The sequence below is a fragment of the Eurypyga helias genome, unplaced genomic scaffold (assembly GCF_000690775.1).
Source record: "Eurypyga helias isolate BGI_N326 unplaced genomic scaffold, ASM69077v1 scaffold16981, whole genome shotgun sequence".
NCBI lineage: Eukaryota > Metazoa > Chordata > Aves > Eurypygiformes > Eurypygidae > Eurypyga > Eurypyga helias.
In genome coordinates, this window is record NW_010232902.1 from 3,526 (window position 1) to 21,119 (window position 17,594).

The 17,594-nt window shown below is 45.0% G+C and overlaps 1 protein-coding gene across 1 annotated transcript; it reads right to left on the reverse strand.

The window, feature by feature from the left end:
* Positions 1-509: 509 nt before the first annotated feature.
* Positions 510-17,548, reverse strand: BFSP2 (beaded filament structural protein 2, phakinin; the record flags this gene model as incomplete). The annotated part of the gene is made up of 6 exons (XM_010161552.1): positions 510-730; positions 1,276-1,404; positions 5,052-5,213; positions 7,116-7,272; positions 9,038-9,120; positions 17,387-17,548. Coding segments are annotated over 6 exons (914 nt in total), but the record flags the coding sequence as incomplete, so codon positions are not given.
* Positions 17,549-17,594: the final 46 nt, after the last annotated feature.

A 17,594-nucleotide genomic window follows, 5' to 3' on the forward strand; every position in this document is an offset into this window, starting at 1 on the left:
GTGACATCTTCTTTTGCTTTAATGGCAATGGTCTTCTGTGGGCTGGGAGTTTCATAATCAGCTGAAAGTAAAAAAAAAAATAAATCAGTCACTCCCACAAATAGGAAAATTTCTGAACCAAGTACTATCCTCATTCAGTTCAGCTCATCAACTTCAGCTGATTATTAAAAAGAAATTCTCCCTGACCTGAGCAGAAGAGTAAGTCAAAATCTGTGGATCAGATTCTCAGAGGTTCCATGATTAATAGTGATTAAGGATCTTAAAAAAGCCCAACCAAGCAACCCAACCACTGTGAAGGAGTCTACAGCTTATTCCCAGAGGACAAATGTTAAGCTGGATTTGGGGTGTTCTTCCTTCTTTGGCAGCTTCTCCAAACTTCACCGTCCACCACCCACCTATATGAAACATGAGAACCACCCTAGTCCTCCTGCTTCCAGCAACCTCATGACCCCTTCCCAGGGAGCACGTGGGCTCTATCCTTGTGGCACGCTTGTTTGAATGATGAGTACCTGCTCTGTTCTCCATCCAGAAGGCAGTGATACGCAGCAATGTCTTTCTCCAGCTGTTGTTTGCTGGTCAGCAGATTTTCACGATCCCGCTGCTGCTGCTCCGTTTCTACTTTGATTTCTCCCATTTCTGCCTCCAGCTTGGAAATGACAGAGCCTAGGTTCTGCAGTTCGATGTCATGCCAGTGCTTGGCGTCGTATAAAGAGTTCTCCAGACCCCTCTTCTGTAAGGGCGGGACAGAAGACATTAAAAAAGTCAGTTTTCATATGCCTCATAGTAATTTTTATCGAGTTTTGGCCAGTATCTTTATTGAATATGCTTAAGTGAAGATGCACTATTTGGACAATTCCTTTCTTTAGGTACTTTGAAAAGTACTCATCATTACAAAGGTTGAATTACTTTGGTTACAAGGTGCAGGTATTATACTTCGAAAAATGCGCATTATCATTACAAAGGTTGAACTACTTTGGTTACAAGGTGCAGGTATTCTTCACATTGTAGAGCATTACCACCTGGCAATCTTAGTTAAATTATTATTCAGTATGAAAACACTGAAGATTGAAATCTGGGGGCCAGGTGTCAAATGCGGTACACTTAACGGACCACATGGGTCAAGAAGAGCTCAGAAATGCCCAGCATCGCTGGAAATGATAGCTGCTGGAAAATGGGATTTATTCTTAAACCTGCAGCCCAAGATGGGAATGTTTTCCTCAGAGGACATGTTGAATTCACACAGATTGTACCCACGGAAAACTCAGCGTTACTTACCAAGGTCCTCAAAGATTCGGTTTCTGCTTGCAAGCTTTGTATTTTGCAGGCGGTTTCATGGAACTCGGTTCTGAGGCCCTCCACCAGCTCCTCCTCCTGGGTTCGCACGGCAGCCATCGTTTCAGCCTGCTGCCGGTAAGAGATTGCAGCTGTTGTCACAACCTACTCAAATTATACTTTAGTTTTCTTACTTACCAAACCAACAGTATTTTCACAGTTTGTGGCAATTTTGACTTTAAGTTTGATTCTTGTGTATTAAATCCCTCAGTCGAACAATTCTGGATACTTCTTAGTGTCAAAATTGTCACATTTTCTATGTATTTGCTGTAAAATGGCTTATACATACAAGTGTGCATGTTTATCTATGTCAACAAATGCTGCTCAGCACTCATACTGGTATGTTTAAAATGACTTATAGAAAGAAAATCTTGCTGTAATTCTTCATTTTGTCACCATACATTAATATTTTTTTAAAAGCAAAGTGTTTTCACGTAGTCTATTGGATTTCAGAAGTATTCACACCTTGATTTTTCACACAGGATTTTGTGAGTCAGAGAGCAAGTGGTATCACAGAGGTCAGAAAATAACTTCTGTTAACTGAATTGAGATATTCTTATGCAATTTCACGCTCTTGTTGCTTGTGGGTGTTTATACGTGTTTACTTCAGGCTCCTCGAAAATAGGTGAAGGAAAAGGTACCTTAGTACAAATAAAATTTCTATACGTATTAATGAGGGCTGAGATCAAGGTTTTCAGTCCAGAGCTCTGGGCTCTCTAGCAAATACAATTCTTCAGTCAAAACCTACATTTCTTCTGGCTGACACTAAAGTTAAACTATGCAAAATACTTCCATTCTACTCTGAAAATTCATCTTGACCTCGTCCTACTTTTCTGATTATGCATTCTTTTATTTAAAAGTAAGAAGAAATTTTTAAAAAGTCTGGGACCATACACCAGAAATCATTGTTATAGAGTTTTTTGGTGCCATCATGTGAACACCCCACTTCGGTCACTGCGACTGAAATAATTTGAGGTGCAAATGGTCAGCCAGTGGAATGTGTCATTTAAGTATCAGTTAAGTCTCAAACAGAATTTAGGATTTATGAACCTGTGTTGCAGAGGGGTGAATTTCAATCCAAACACCAAAACTGTCCTTTCCAGCAAATTGCACACAGCCTGTATTTTCCAGAAATATTTTATAGGTGCTTGTATTTCTTGGTTGGACTAAGATGATCTAATAGGTCTTTTCCAACCTTAGTGATTCTGTGATTTCAGACACACATAATCCCTCCTCCTAGTGATCCAGAGTAATTTGTGTGTCCTAAATCGTGTTGAGAGTAAAGTCTGCACATTATTATGGTATGAGGACTATAAATGCCTCTTTTTTAAGAGCTGCATAGGGCAGGGAGGGTGCCTTTGCGCCTCTGTGTATAGCCTGCACCCATTACCTGAAGCCTGGCATCTCTCATTCACATTTACCCTGCGGATGGCCCAAATGCTACCTATAAATCCCTGGATTTTTTCTGGAGGGTCTGCTCTGCCTATTCCTGAGGTGCTCCGGAAGGGTAAGGCTACACCGAATTGCGGTGCCCACATACAACTTCATTAATGGAGGAGAGGATGAAATCCTCCTCCTCCATCTTTATCATTTTGGTGCTTGAGTTGCCTAGGAATGTGTGGATTTCAAGCATATCTGTACAGTTCTGAGCTAGGCACTGGGCCAGAACACAGAATCTCTCATTAGCCTGTTTTCCATGGAATCAAGATAATTAGGGATAGAACACCAACATCCAGGGTCTGATCACCATGATTTCTGCAAAGAGAAAGTGGCTTTGATAGGCTCTTGAGTTCTGGGAACATGTTAGCAAAGAGTGTGTGCAGAAGAAGGAAATTAAAATATTAGGGACCAGGGAAAACCTCCCACAGAGAGACTGAAGAAACTAGTAATAAAGAGCAAAGCAGAGGGGGGAACTGCTCTCCCTCCTCTGATGCAACGAAAGAGTAAGGACAGTTTTTTCAGCGTGGATAACCAACTGGTGCAAGTTAGCCACATGATGACATGAATCCACAAGCTAAGCTGAAAAATGCTGAACTCTGTATAAATAGTAATAATCTGAATAGATCTGTATGAGATACAAAACTGCATCATCTGGGCTTAATGAGAGGTATACTTGGGGACCAAAACCCCTGGGGATGTCCTGCCAGAACCTGCTCAGAACCAGAACTGACCTTTCCATAAATCTGCGACGTCCTGATTCTTCCTCCCATTAAAAACCAACCAAAAAAACCCACCCCAAGCCAAAAACTGGAACAAGTTAAACTAGTAAGAGCTTAGACTAAGATGGCCAAGGAGGGATGGGTTAGGTATCAAGGAGAAGATAGTGGGATCCAGTGATCAGTCTAGTGTGAGCTGGCGTTTTCTCCCCCAATGATCTCTGAGCAGCTGGAAGACCAGCTATTAAAGGCATGAGAGAAAGTGAAAGAGAGAAGTTGTGAGGGTGTGTTTGCACAGGAGGAGGTGGAACAAGCAGGACAGGAAAGTGGGGCCACTGAAGAGTAATGCTTATTTTGCTGAAACCTGGATGTAGGCCAGGAACAGATTTTCTGGGAAACGATTAGGAGGCCACTGAGGATGCTCTGGCTTTTCAGGGCCACATGTGCTTTGTATGGGGCACTCTCCAGTCTCATGTAGTTTATTACTGTGTCACCGACTGCCTTTGGGCTGTACGAGCTGAAAATCAGGCCCCCACAGACTAACCTTATGAAAACTTTGCTTAGTTACAGTCTGGCATGCTCACAAACTGGATGGGACCTCTGGGATAAACTCCTCTGTCTTGTACCCTCCCTAGCACCTTTGCTGTCACAGGATTTTTCTTCTTTATTATGAAAATAAACACCTAGTCAGAGCTTGAATATATCTTTGCAAACTTATTTCTTGCCTTTTCTCTTGCTGTTTGCCTTCACTACCCCCTGCTTCTCTCATGGCAGCCCGGGACAGAGGAGGGCTATATTTTTGCTAAATATTTCTATAGCGCAGCTGTAGCTATGATTTGCTGTGCCGTGCTCTGCTGTAACGGCCAACTCAGAATGAGATGGCTACCAACATGTGGGATCATCCGCCCAACTTAATGCTTCAGCTCTGCAAAAATACTTACTTCCGGCAGCCACTTTGGAAAACGAGAGATCCTTCATGACAGAGAAAAAGCTGCATTAAAAGGCTGTTTCAGGCCCAGCATCAGAAAAGGGAATGGCTATTATCATCACTTTTAATTTCTAAGTTAATATCCAGTTTTCCCACTGCTGCTAAAGGGAACAATTTCAAGGAGAAACACACTATAGCTGTATAATTAGTGTAGAACAGTATTTTGCCCTGTTGATTTATAGACCACTATAAGATATTCTGTGGAGGAATGGCCCTAGTGAGAAGGGTAATGACTATGGCCTATCCTAGACAGAAAGTGTCAGCTGATTAAGTTTGTTTTTCTTAGCTAACACTTCAGAGCCCTTAGAAGACGCTCACAGATACCTGTGATATCAGCAGGGCCATTTCCACTGCTGCCTAACTGTGCATCCCAAGAATCCAGCGATATTTATGTGTGTATTTTCCCGTGAACTTGGACCAAAGTCCTTTAGATTTTTACCATCTTTTTGTTTGTTTGTTTGTTTTTGCTTCAAGAAAAAAAGCCCAAATACCCAACCCTCAAAGTTACTGCTGAGTATTAGATTTTGTGTTTGCTTCAAATCCGGTAATGTTGGGGTAGGTTACAGTGTGCTTACCTTGGTACGGAGCAGGGCACCAGTCTCAGCGCGATTCTTTTCAATGTCTCTCTCCCAGTGGATTCTGATTTTTTCCAGTATGTCATCCAAGCCACTTCCCAGGGGAACATCAAGTTCTTCCAGCTGAGAACCAGCAAGCTGCTTGTATAATACCTTCACATCCTTGAACAAAAATAACAGACATAAAGACCGTGAACCGGACAATTGAATGGCAGCTTCAGAGAGGCTTGAGGAAGAGCTCTTTTGGTACCACAAACAGAGAGAGTAATTAAATTTGGTCCCACAAGGTGTCTCTACATTAATGATTTAGTGCACTGGAGGGTTTCTTTTCCAGATGTGCATTTGCCTCGCTGCTGCGTGTGGAGTCTTGCTGCAGATCTGGGCTACTGGAAGTGGTTTCCTCCATGGTGGAAGGAGACTGAAGCCCTGCACCGAGGCACTGCCTGGAGCAGCCCTCTCACAGTGGCAAGTTTCTCCAGCAGTCAGAGCTTGGCACGTGCACGCTGCACACCAAAAACACATAAACAGTAGAGAATCGGTGTGTCTGGAATTGCACACTTAAAGGTAGCACCTCAGTTGTACATAGCGTACAGGAACACGAGAACAAATGAGATTTGCACGTGTATCTGGACTGTCTGGCACCACAATCCTTTTACATCAATCTGGTTTTGCTATTGGCATAAGGAAAAAAAAGAAGTAGTGTAAAAGCATCTGGGAATTGTATTTATAAGCAATGGCCCCTGACAATGACAATACTGGAAAAAAAAAGGATGGGAATTAAGTGAATTATGAACCTGCAAGAATCAAAGCCTCAGAATGTGCCCATTCCAGGTTCACAAAAGCTTCCAAAGGACTTGACATGGATTCCTGGTGGGAGTATTGGAGGAAAGAATGGTTTGAATTAGTTCAGGAAAATCCTTGGGACTTCACTGTGCCAGAGCTCAGCTGGAGTAATTGCAGTAGTTGCTTCCAGCCTTTATTCTGAGACTTCTGTAGAGCAGCTTCGCTGGTGCTGCTGCCATGGGGAAAACCAGGTCTGTGCTGAGGTGGTTCTGCGAATGCTCGGGTGCTCCCAACTGGTAAAGAAAGGAGCATCCTTCCACCCTGCAAGGGCCCCTCGCTGGCTAAATGCGGAGCAAGAGGGGTGTTGGAAAGGTGTTGTTCTCTTTGTGCCATAGGTATGGCCAGAGATCGGCATCAGCGCCGGCTTTTCTGGTTTCACAGCAGTCATTGCAATACACGGAGGTTTGAAGGGGATCTTGTGTATTTCTATCAATTTTCTGTTTTCCCTCTCTTCTAAAACAACTTGCACCTTTCTCATGCTGTGCAGTGGCAATGAAGCCACGGGTAGTTTTCTGCAAAATGCCAACTCATTAGACTCATGAAAGTAGGGGACAGGATTAAGCAACCTCATCTTGGCAAGCCAAGTCTCCATACACCTGCCAATGTTGCTGAAATCTTGTGGTTGGAGAAATAACCTGTAAGAAGTGTAAGGTGGGAGAGTGCCTTGCTTCCCTAAGCCATCTTGATCCAACTCTCTTACTCCTGAGGCATCAGCACAACTGCTTGCTGCCTGTCCCTGTGACCTGCTTCAGTGGTGTGTTGCTCGGGAGGGACGTAGTTCCAGCGTGCTAAGCCAAGCAGGATATTTTCAGAACCTGATTATTGCTCAGCGCTGGTGCAGCAGGACCAGAGCTTGTTCCCTGCAAATGCATTTTCTCTTTGCACCTCATGGCTGAGAATCAGACCTTGAGATGTCCACATACGTGACTGTGCAACCCCGTGAGCATCACGTGGCATCTGGCAAGAAATGAAGTGATGACATCTCTTCCATGTCGTATTTATCAGAGGAGAAAGAGTTAAAACTTAAAGGTAAGTAATTTGGTCATGCCTCAGAGGTTAGTGTTTTAAGAGAAGAGAAAAACAGGAGCAGTTTTCCGGAGAATCCCCCCGCCCACATGTGGCAGAAGGAGCTTTTTAGTGCTTGCTTTGGACTAGATGTATGATACCAACCAGATGAAACAGGCACACATTGGCTTTGCAGTGTCCCGAGTCTGGACTTACTTCTTCATGATTCTTTGACAGCAAAGTTAGTTCTTCTTTCATGCTTTCTATCTGACTCTCCAGATCCATTTTAGTTAAATTAGCATCATCAATCACTTTATATAGGGAATTAATTTCATCTTCCACTGCCTTTCTGAATGGCTGCTCGTTTTCATACCTGCAAAGAAAAGAAAAAAACCCCAAACCTCAATAAAGTACAGCTCAGCAAGAAAAACCTGCTTTTTAATTTTTTTTTTTTAACCGACATAATTAGCTCATGTGTCCCAGGCAGAGGCGCAGAAACACACAAGACGTACTTTGCTCTCACCTTGTCTGGCTATATTGAATTTAACTGCTTGAAGTACCCTGTCATTAACCCAGAGCGTACTAAACCAGGCCACGTTAGCAGCCTGCACTACGGTGGTTATCAGCCTGATCGCCTTCCTGAACAAGCGTAGCGAGGCGCGTGGGCTCTTCCTAGATCTGTTATTTATATGCAGTATGACCGCGGGTGGCTTTTTCTCTGTTTGCTTGGCTGAAAATGAGAATAACTGCTCGTCCATATACAGAAAAACTTTTCAGAGCTACGGTTAAAGAAAACACGTACGCATCGAGCATTACTTTTACTGACGGACGTGCTGATGGAAGCCTGGTCTATGTTCCAGGATCCCAGCCCATCCTTAAGACCAAATCTCAGTAATATAAAAATTAAGAGGAAATTGGAGTGGTTGGTTTGTCCACTAGAATTGCTGTTAAAGCGAATGGCTCGTTTCTAAACCGTGGCTGCGACGGTAGGGAAAATTGTGGCAGGCGGTTGCTATTCTACAGCGCTGCTTGCTGCGTCGCTCTCGTTTGTACCTTTTCATTTGAGGCTTTCTGTTGAAAATGGGGCTGGGTTCCGTGGCGAATCTCTTTGGGTGGGAGGCTTTTGTATCAAACCCATCCAACCTGGGAACCAGGTGGTCGGGGAGGTTAGGTGGGGGGTGGGCAGGTTAGAGGGGAGCCAGCTTCATAAACAAATCCTACACTCTGCCCTTTGAGAGCCTTAAAAACAATATTTCTTAAAAATATGTAGAATATGAGCATAGCTTGTTGGATGTAGAGCCATAAAATAAGTAGCTCAGAGTTGTACCTTTTTGAAATAAAAAGCAAACCTAACAATGTGTGTAACATACGTTTTGATACGATTAAATAAAGTAATACCAGAGAGAGAGACAGAAGTTTAAGGGTTGTTAAAAGTTCTAGGACATGAAAATCAATTAGTTTGTGTGTCAGACCTTGCAAAAAGCTATTTGCAAATGAACAGATTTGTTACCAATAAAATCTAGGACCATCAGGCCTTCTAAGTAAAACCTAAAGAGCTTCATGCACTCATGTATATGGATATTAGACTTTGCATATGGAAAGATGTTAACAAAGTAGTTTGTCAGTATTTAAGGTCTTCTTTTACTACTCATTTCTCTCAGTAAAGATAAAGAAAATAATTTCTGTTTCCTTATCTAACGTTTCTACACTGGTGTTTATAGTAGCATAGTTTTTGCTTTTCAGTTGCTGTAGTAAAATGATTTTTACTCCCAAACCCACTTGTGTGGCCTTACAAATTAAACCCAATAATCACATAAATGTCTGCCTTTATAAAATGTCAACCCAAATTTGAATGAATACTGACCTCTCAGCAAGAGATCAATATCTGTATATTAAAGAACAGATTAGGTAATTTTGCTAGTCCACATTTTTGTTACTATAAATCTTCAAACTCTTCCAAAATAATTTTAGCATCATAATTATTTCACTCTTAGAAAAACCCTCCCAAGTCAGGTGGTTGAATATTCAACTCAGAACGAGCCCCTTCACATCACTAAGCCTTACTCCCCTATAGACTAAGTGTTCACCAAGGCAACGTTTCAATGAAAGGGGCCAGCTGGGTGCCACCACAGGACTACCTGTCTTTAAAATCTTCAGCACAGGCTTGAATGTTCTCGGTGTGCAGCATAAGACGAGCATTTTCAAGGACTGCTTCACCCACCTAGAAGAAAGAGACAACAGAGCTCAAGCCATGAGGAGCTTCAGCACATTAGCTACATGCACTGTACACGTATCTTAAGCAGATGTATATCTCCGATTCTGACAATAATCCTTTAGCCTAGGGCTGTTCAAGTGACTCATTACAGATAATTTAATCAGTGAATTTTGAAGGTGTAAGTTTACAGATTCTCTGCAAACAGGCTGTACTTTGTCATCAAACTGTTCATTGCTCCTAAGCACTCATCTTCTTGTGAAAACGTGTTTTTTCTGATCGTCAGCTGGTCACGAGGAGCAAAATTCATTATGTGAGCAAGGTATGTTCATCATTTAAGTCCCACTTATATTTTCTAGGTAGCGTTTAAGAGGCACTTATGCAGTTCTTATTCTACTTCCCGTATCAACAGTCCTCTTCAGGGCCGTCCTCTTCAGCGAACCAAGGAATACTTGTTGCTCATGCTGCCTGCGAGCCGTCCTCAGCTCCCAGAGCGTTGTTTTTCTTCTCTGGTGGGATCCTGTAAGCTCTTGCGATAGGTATGAGACCTGAGAAGCAGGCAGTCTTCAAAGATTATTACACTGAACGTGAAATGCCTTGGAAAGGTTTTGCAAATAAGACTCTGGTATCCTTGCTGTTGCTCTGGGGTGTATCTTTAACGCCCAGGAGGCAAGCCTGAGGGGTAGGCAAACCTGAAAGACTTGTGTCATAGCAGCTTGTTGAGATTCAAGAAGGTGACAAAATGATAAAAAGGTAGAAAAGACCACTGCCTGCCCTGGAGTCACGCATGCACTGAGCTATGGAGGTGACTGCTGAATTTGGTACGAGGCTTAGAGCAATCACTGCTGCAAATAACTACCTGGGGGCTCCAGCCATCCCATATTCCATGCCTGTCACTCTGGAGGAGCTAAACTGAACGTCTCTTTGGTCTTTTTCTGGAGATACCCATGGAGATTTGCAGATGAAACTAAACCACCACATGAATAAGAGCAATTTTTTTAGGCAGGCCAGGAGAGTTCTCGAAGCAATCTTTCTTTAGGTAATTAAGTCTGCAACCAAATGAGATTGCAAATCCCCCAAAGCATTCTGCCTCCCCGAGGTGAAACAGGCCGTGCAATGTGGTGACATCAAGGCGTCTTCCAGAGAAGTTATCTCAAGTACCGCAGATGGGCTCGTTGCCTTAGTATGGTCTGACCTGTTCTTGGGCCTGCTTGATAGCTTTGGGATGGAGGTGGACACGCAAGGCTGAAGAATTTCTACCTGATGGTTAACATCCACCCTCACAAGAAGTGGCTTACTGCTCCAAATGTCAAATATGGACAAACTTACACGCAGTATGTGAAGGCATTTCATAGGGAGAGATCTGGAGGATGAACCTATTCCCTGCGTTGAGAAGTCCATAATGGGTCATGAAGTTAAAAGCACTCTACATCTTTAAAATCAGAGGAAAAATAAAAGCGGTTTGCTTACTTCTCACCTAGGAACAAAAAGGGAAGGTGGCTGCAGCTGGAAGCCTGGGGCCGGTGCTCCGTTCCTGCCAGCTCCAGCTCAGCTTGGCTTCCAAAGGAAACCGAGCTCGTGCCATCACTTGGACAGCCAATTTTTCTTTAATAACTGTGGGTTTTCTTGGCCAATTCCAACCGATATCAGAGGCATAGGCCATCTTAGGGACACACAGTTCCGACACTTTTAATGAAAATAGCATCTAGACAGAGGAGAGATGTCCTGTGAATGCCACCACTGGGCAAAAAAGCCCCAGGTTAGGCAGGAGAAAATTGAGAGAGCGCAGCGAACGCGCAGGAGTCTGAGATGTTATGGAAGCCACGGGTGTGGGCAAAGAGATGGTGCCTGATGGCAGCCCAGCCAGCCCTGCCGTGCAGCACGCAAGTATGGAAGACCTCTGTGTGCTGTCTTGCACACGCAACTGGCTCGTCTTTGTCATTCTACCTCTTTTTTCCTTCTCCCTGTTTTTTTGCAACCCAGCTTTACCAGCACTGGCCTAACTCCCCCGCCCCTGGGTCACCCCTTCTGCAGCTTTTCAGAGTGGCTGGGAAGAGCCAGTATTTTTGGGACTGTGCTGCTCTGCCATCCTAGGGTCCCCTTGCACCAGGAGACCTGAGTTTCTGCAGAAAGGTGGAGAAAAGACAGTTTTTACATCGCAGTAGTATGGAGGTAGAGGCAGTTTAAGCCTCTGATTTTTTGTTGTGGGTTTTTTTTTTTTTTTTTTCCTACAGAAATTATTTTCTCTCTCTGTCAACTCATAAATGTATGGATTGTCAGAAATTTTTTTTTCCTCAGTCAAATCAGGGAGCAGAAACGCTGCCCCACAATTTGCCCTGCCCTGTCAAAACAAGCCCATTTACCTCCATCAGTGAGCCCCTGCAGTTACAACACCTGACCTGAAGTCTGATGAAAATGAATGTCTTTGGGGGAATTGGGAACGTCCCACGATCAAAAGTAACATTAAATCCTGTGAGCTGCACAGTGCCACTCAGAGGTATGTTAATGGCTACGTTCAGAGGCTGAATTCTGTGTAAAATGGCTTTGGGCTGCATCGCAGGGAGTAGCTGGTGATTTTCCACTGCTCGGATTTCTGCTGCTCTGCAGAAGGAAACTGCTCTTTGTGCTTTTCAGTAGTAATCTAGTGGCTTTGTTGAAGAATTTGTGACGGGTTCTTACCTGTCCCACAAGTGGATGTCTCTACCAGAGCCCTGGTACCATACCCCTGAGGACTTGGTTAATACCAGACTGCCCCTTCATAGATGGGCAGCTAATGCCAAATGTTCAGCGAGAAAGTCCAAAACTGCACACAAACCTCAACTGTGCCATGTAAATAAAAATGGTATAAAAAAGCCTACTGTGTGGAAGGCTTCAGGGATGAGTGTTGTAATGGGAGCCGACAGACATTAGCCTTTCAGCCCTCCTGGAAATGAGCTGTGTACGCTTTAAATCCGACAGTGAACCCGAAGGATAAATAATTTCATGGTAGTTTCAATGTAGGAACCAGTTTTCCTGAAAAATTCTCCCTGATTTGCATGAGCAGTGAAAGCTCTTTTTCTAGGCTTGAGAAGAAGAGATGTAAGACTTCCATCTAGTGGCTCTTTTGTTTGATTTAATAATCAACAGCTGGACGCAACCACGCAGCATGAGTGAGACGGATTCGTAGCTGCTTTGCTGACAGGCGCACTAAAACGCATGATGCAGCAGTTTAGGAAACACCCTTCTTTGTGCCCATCAGAAATGAGAGGGCTTGCGATGCTGCAAGCACACAGACGGCGCCTCCTCCGCGTGCAAAGCAGAAGGCAAAGCTGTCCTGCTCGCAGGGCTGCTGGGAGGTTAAGTCACTGATGCTCGTGTGGCATTTAAACTGCCAAAATGGGAAGTGTTATAAAAATGCAAATATTATTACTAATAATAGTTCCTTTAAGTCACATATTGTCTCTCGACACCTGGATCTGTGATGCTCGTACACCTTTTGAACATGATTTTTTCCAGCTCCTGAATTAACACTGAATATTTGAGGTATAAAACATCTTAACTAGAAAGAAGCAACAATTTTCTTTGATGTGACTTTTATGGGCATGAAAATGCGATTTTAATTTTTTGAAAAAAAATCTTATCAAAATCTGCATCAACGTACTGGCCCATTTACTGGGTTATGACTGGCAACAAGGAAAACCAGCTGCTTCAAGGGCGTTTGCAGCCTCCAGCCTTGAGAGCGCGTGACGTCATACAGATGCTTATGGGGAGAACCTCCCCCTGCTGACTGGTAACTTTTGGTTTTTAACAGAGATCTGACCAAGTTTTGCATTGCAAGACTTACTGTGCCTTTCAAATCCTTAGCTACGCTTTATTGATAGCTTTGTATGGTTTTGCTATCCTTTACAAATGCCTAAAGCCTTTCTGAATGCTGCACGTTCACGGCCTCAGGTGTGGCCTGTGATAATGAATCTCACAGTTTAATTATTCATGTAATGGAAAATTATCTGGCTTTTAAGTTCACTTCAGTTAAAGCAAATGATGCCTCCGTGGAGAAAGATCAGAAGATAGCGGTCTAGTCTTTCCTTCCCCACACAGGAGGAAATGGTTGATATCAGCAACCGATGTGTTTTGTCTGCAACACATTTTAATTCACAGCTAAATCAGGCTAAAAACACGCAACCCAGTGCCTGCCGTTCAGTAAACTCAAAACGCTTTTGGTCACGGTTTCCGTGTGGAAACCCTTCTCAGCAGCTGTGGGATGAAGACTTAAAGGTCGGAAGAGTGGTATTTGTTACATCGCCTTGGGAAAGATAATACCTGAAGAGAGGCTGGGAAGATTGATGGGTCCTCTGCCGGTTCCTGCCGTCCCCAGGAAAACAAGGCTTCATTTATACACGGAGTATTGTATAAGTAAGCAGGATTGCATCAAAGAATGACAGGTTCTCAAAGAACGAGATACCTCCTAAAGAAACGATCTGTAAAAACTGTAGAGTTGCCTAAGCACAAGGAGGAAACCTCCCACCCCTCTCCTCACAGCTGTACGTGAAGGTAATCCAAGGTTACGCTGTTGGAGGTGGCTGAGAGGACATAATCAAAACTGATTTATCGGCGGTTGACCAGGGTCTGTGCCATTTTGTGGGAGTTTGTTGTGCCCTTAGATGAGTAGCAGAATGCTATTCGGCCTGTTCACAGACACTAATCACGCAGTGGGTTGCGTTAGGGTGTGTTACAGATAATACTCGGCAGCTCTCCTGGCCCTGCAGCACATCAGCTACTGGGTGCCAGCCCACCTGCGGCCATCCCTCGGGCTGCCAGGCCTGTACCTTCTCCAGGCGTAATCCTAACTCTGGGTAAATGCTGACAGTAAGGCCAGGTGCAAATAAAGTACGTCTATAGCAAAACTCTGGCGACCTTTCAAATGCCCCAACCATCACGCCAGTGATAAAATTGGTCCGGGATGTTGATTCCTTCCTCTGCTTTTGTGTTTACACCTGTGATCTGAACGGCGCTACCTGCCACCACGTAGACAACGTGAATCTCTGTGTCTCCCCCGCAGCTGTAATTGAACGGTCACGGAGGCTGAGCTGCCCTCTCCTCTCCGTAAACTCACTGAGATTATTTCAAGTGTCCACTTTTCCCAGGTGCTGCCCTGCTCCAGGGGAAGGAATTGCCATTACAAACAACCTCCTACTCTGCAGAAGAAACACATTTGATTAGAGATAGAATTTTCCACAAGACGACCCGGGATGAAACCTGGAGAAAAGCACTGTGTCTGGGGTAAGATGAGATGAATTTGTATTGCTGTCACATGAATTCCTCTCCACAAGGATTTCTTATTTCCCATGTTTCCCACAAAAATCCTCCCACTTTGCGCCTGTCCCAATTAGCGTGTGTCTACCTGCTCTGTTAAAAACCAGCTGCCCAGGCAGATAATTAATGCTGGGAGCTTGGTAGTGGCTTCTCATCATGCAGCTCCTGCCAGCGATCCCCTGCTGCAGTAACAGCTCTGACGACGGCGATGGAACACGAGTGCTTGTTCCCCTGAGCGACCCGCCGCTTGCACCCTCCGATTCACTTGCTGCCACGTTTCCCCCCCCACCTCGATGTTTGGGAGAAATGCTGGCAGCCAGTTGTTATTGTTGGGAGCAAAACTACCCGAAATGTGGGATGCTGGAGCACATCCCAGGAAGGGCAGGAAGGAAACAGGACCTCTGGTCTGCTGGGGTCTCTCCTACCCCACTGCAGAGATGAGCTCATCGCATTTTTTGATTTTGGGACAAGGAGAGTTCTATGTGGCTGTATCCTTGTCTTCTCCCTAGCAGGGCAGGAGGAAGGGGCTCCCGCCTAGACCTGCCCCCGGCAATTGTGCGTTTTTCCTTGCTTCTTCATGTTCAAAATCTGTTCCTAGTGCAGGCAAGGAGGTTAAAGCAGGTGGCAGCTCAAACGGCTTTCCGCCCCAAGACTTTCCCAGCTGCTTCATGCGAAGGGCACCGAGGGGTTTACGGCTGCTGGGCATCTGTCCTGGCTGAAAGCACGGGGCTGGCTGGGAATCGAAAAGAATCCTCAGATTTTGCAGGAGGCTGAAAAAAGGGTATGTCACATTAAGGTGGATGTGGACATCTACAGAAAATCTAAATATGTTTACAGAAATCACATCTAGAAACGTGCCTGCCAGGTATCTCTCATTTCTCTTACGGCCGACTCCTGGACACCTTTTTACTATTCCCGCTTGGACGCGTCGTGGCAGGAGGTTGCCGACTTTGTGTGGCTGCAGCTGTTTCTGCAGCAACTGATGTTGATGATATTTTAATGTGTGACAGTTCTGGTGTTGATGCTGGCACACATTTGCCAATTAGCCCCAGGATGAATGAGTTAATCAGTGTTTGGGCTGGATAAGGTCCTACATTCATTTTTGGTTAGATGCTTAATATAAAAAAAGGCCAAGAAACCTAATAGTCAGAATTGTACATAACAACTCGGATTACATCCAAGTCAAAACCCACTAAGTGATGCCTCTTTGATTGATTTAAGTGATTTGGAAAATTTTAAAGATTCTCTGATGTGTTTTAATAGATAGGGATGATGCTAATCTTATTTTCTATGATACTTGCAAATGCTATTACTATGTAGCTTTATTTTTCTGATTTAATATTGAAAGAGCCCAGTATTCAAGCTAGAATTTCGTGATGGCCTGCTCTTATTTACTCATAAGAAAGAGAGGTAGCGGCAAGGTGGTGGGATGACAATATAGAGAAAGCTTAAAAGGAAAGCTGTATGGGTGAAAAAATATTACATGAGTAGGTTCATCCGTGCTACAGTGTTGGGCTTTCGTATAAAGAAAAATCAAACAGTCCTTCCTAAGGTACCTCCAGTCCAACTTTTTTGGCCCTAGCCATAAGCCCCGATAAGTTTTACAGGTGAGGTTGGCAACTGCAAAATGGGAGACTTGTCTGGAAAACATGGGATGGGGTCTGCCAAGTGCCACCTTCCACCTCACATCAACACCCCCATCTACCTCAGCAAGATGGCAAGTTCAGGGCATCGCTTTGCGTAAGCACCCCAGGCTCAGAGCACCCACTGCCTTCAGCAGCCAGTCCCTTCAGGAAGCTTCACAGGATTAGTGGCAGCGATGGCATTTACTGACACAAAAAAGAGAACAGCTTTAGCAGTCGGTGCTTAACTGGCCATTTCTGCTGACATTGTGCATCTGTCTTTGTGCAACAGCTTGTGCCGCTGCATTCCGGGTCCGGACCGTGTTTGTAGTCTCCTGGGTGAAGACCTGCCTTTAAATGCTGCGCACGGCAGAAATGCAACCTTTTTCCTAGGCCAGAAGTGAACTCTGGCCAGCCCAAGGAAAAACACACAGTTGTCCCAGGGAACTCAAAGTTGTCTTTCCTGAAGACCCGCTCACGGCATTTCCTGTGCCTGCACAAGTGCTGCTGGAAAAGATGTGCAGGACGCCGGGCTCTAGCTCCTTGGGGTCCCCACTGGCTGGGAGTCACGAGGTGCCCCAAGACCACGGGATACAGATCCCCGTGTTCCCTGCAAGCAGGGCATCAGCTGGCAAGGTCTTACTGGTCTTACTGGTCAGTAAAAGGGACCGTTCCTTGTCCATGAGGTCAATGCATACAAAACACGCTCCATTTCGTACCCCCCACCCCGCCAAACGCTTACCTGGAGAACCCGCAGCCTGTGCTGTACGGAGAAGGCGGGAGTAAGGGATGGCGGGGTGGTGACAAAGGGAAGGGAAGGAGTCACTCATTTGTAGCCATGTCATTGTTATTTTTAAATAAATAGAGCTTTTGAAAATGTGATTAAGCAAACGGGGGAATAAAGTAAAAATCTGAATTGCCAATTAACAACAAAAAAACCACCAACGTGCTTGTAATGATATTGTATTGAAGGCTAAACTAATTCGGTCCTAGCAGTTTTCTTTTAATAGTTTTGGTGCTCAGTGTAATAACCACAGCTAAGAAAAAAAATAATTAAAAAACCCCCCCATCACCCATTTTAATCAGCCCAGACTGTCGCGCCTCGGGGTGCATTTCCATCTCCCCCATGCGCAGGATGCCGGCGGCAATTCTCCTGCTTAACAGGCGTTTTCCACAACACACTGCGAAACGACCAGGCTCATTACCAGGAAGATGGATGTAAACCCCTTCGTCTAGGGCACCGCGCCTTGAAATCAGGCGGCATTCATCACCAGCGTCAACCCTCCTCGCTCAGCATCGCTAATGACTGGTGAAGCCCCCCGCTCCATCCCTCCCGCTGCCGACAGCGCTCCGCCGCTCACCTGATGGTAAATGGCCTCCCAGTTCTCCCGCAGGGCTCCCCAGCTGCTCACGCTGGCCGCTTTCTTGTCCAGGTAGACTCGGATGTGCTCCTCCAGCTCCTGGTTGACCTGCTCGAGCGCCCGCACCTTCTCGATGTACTCCACCAAGCAGCCGTTGAGGCTCTCGTAGGAGAGCGCCCGGCCCTTCTCCAGCCCCGGGGCCAGGGGC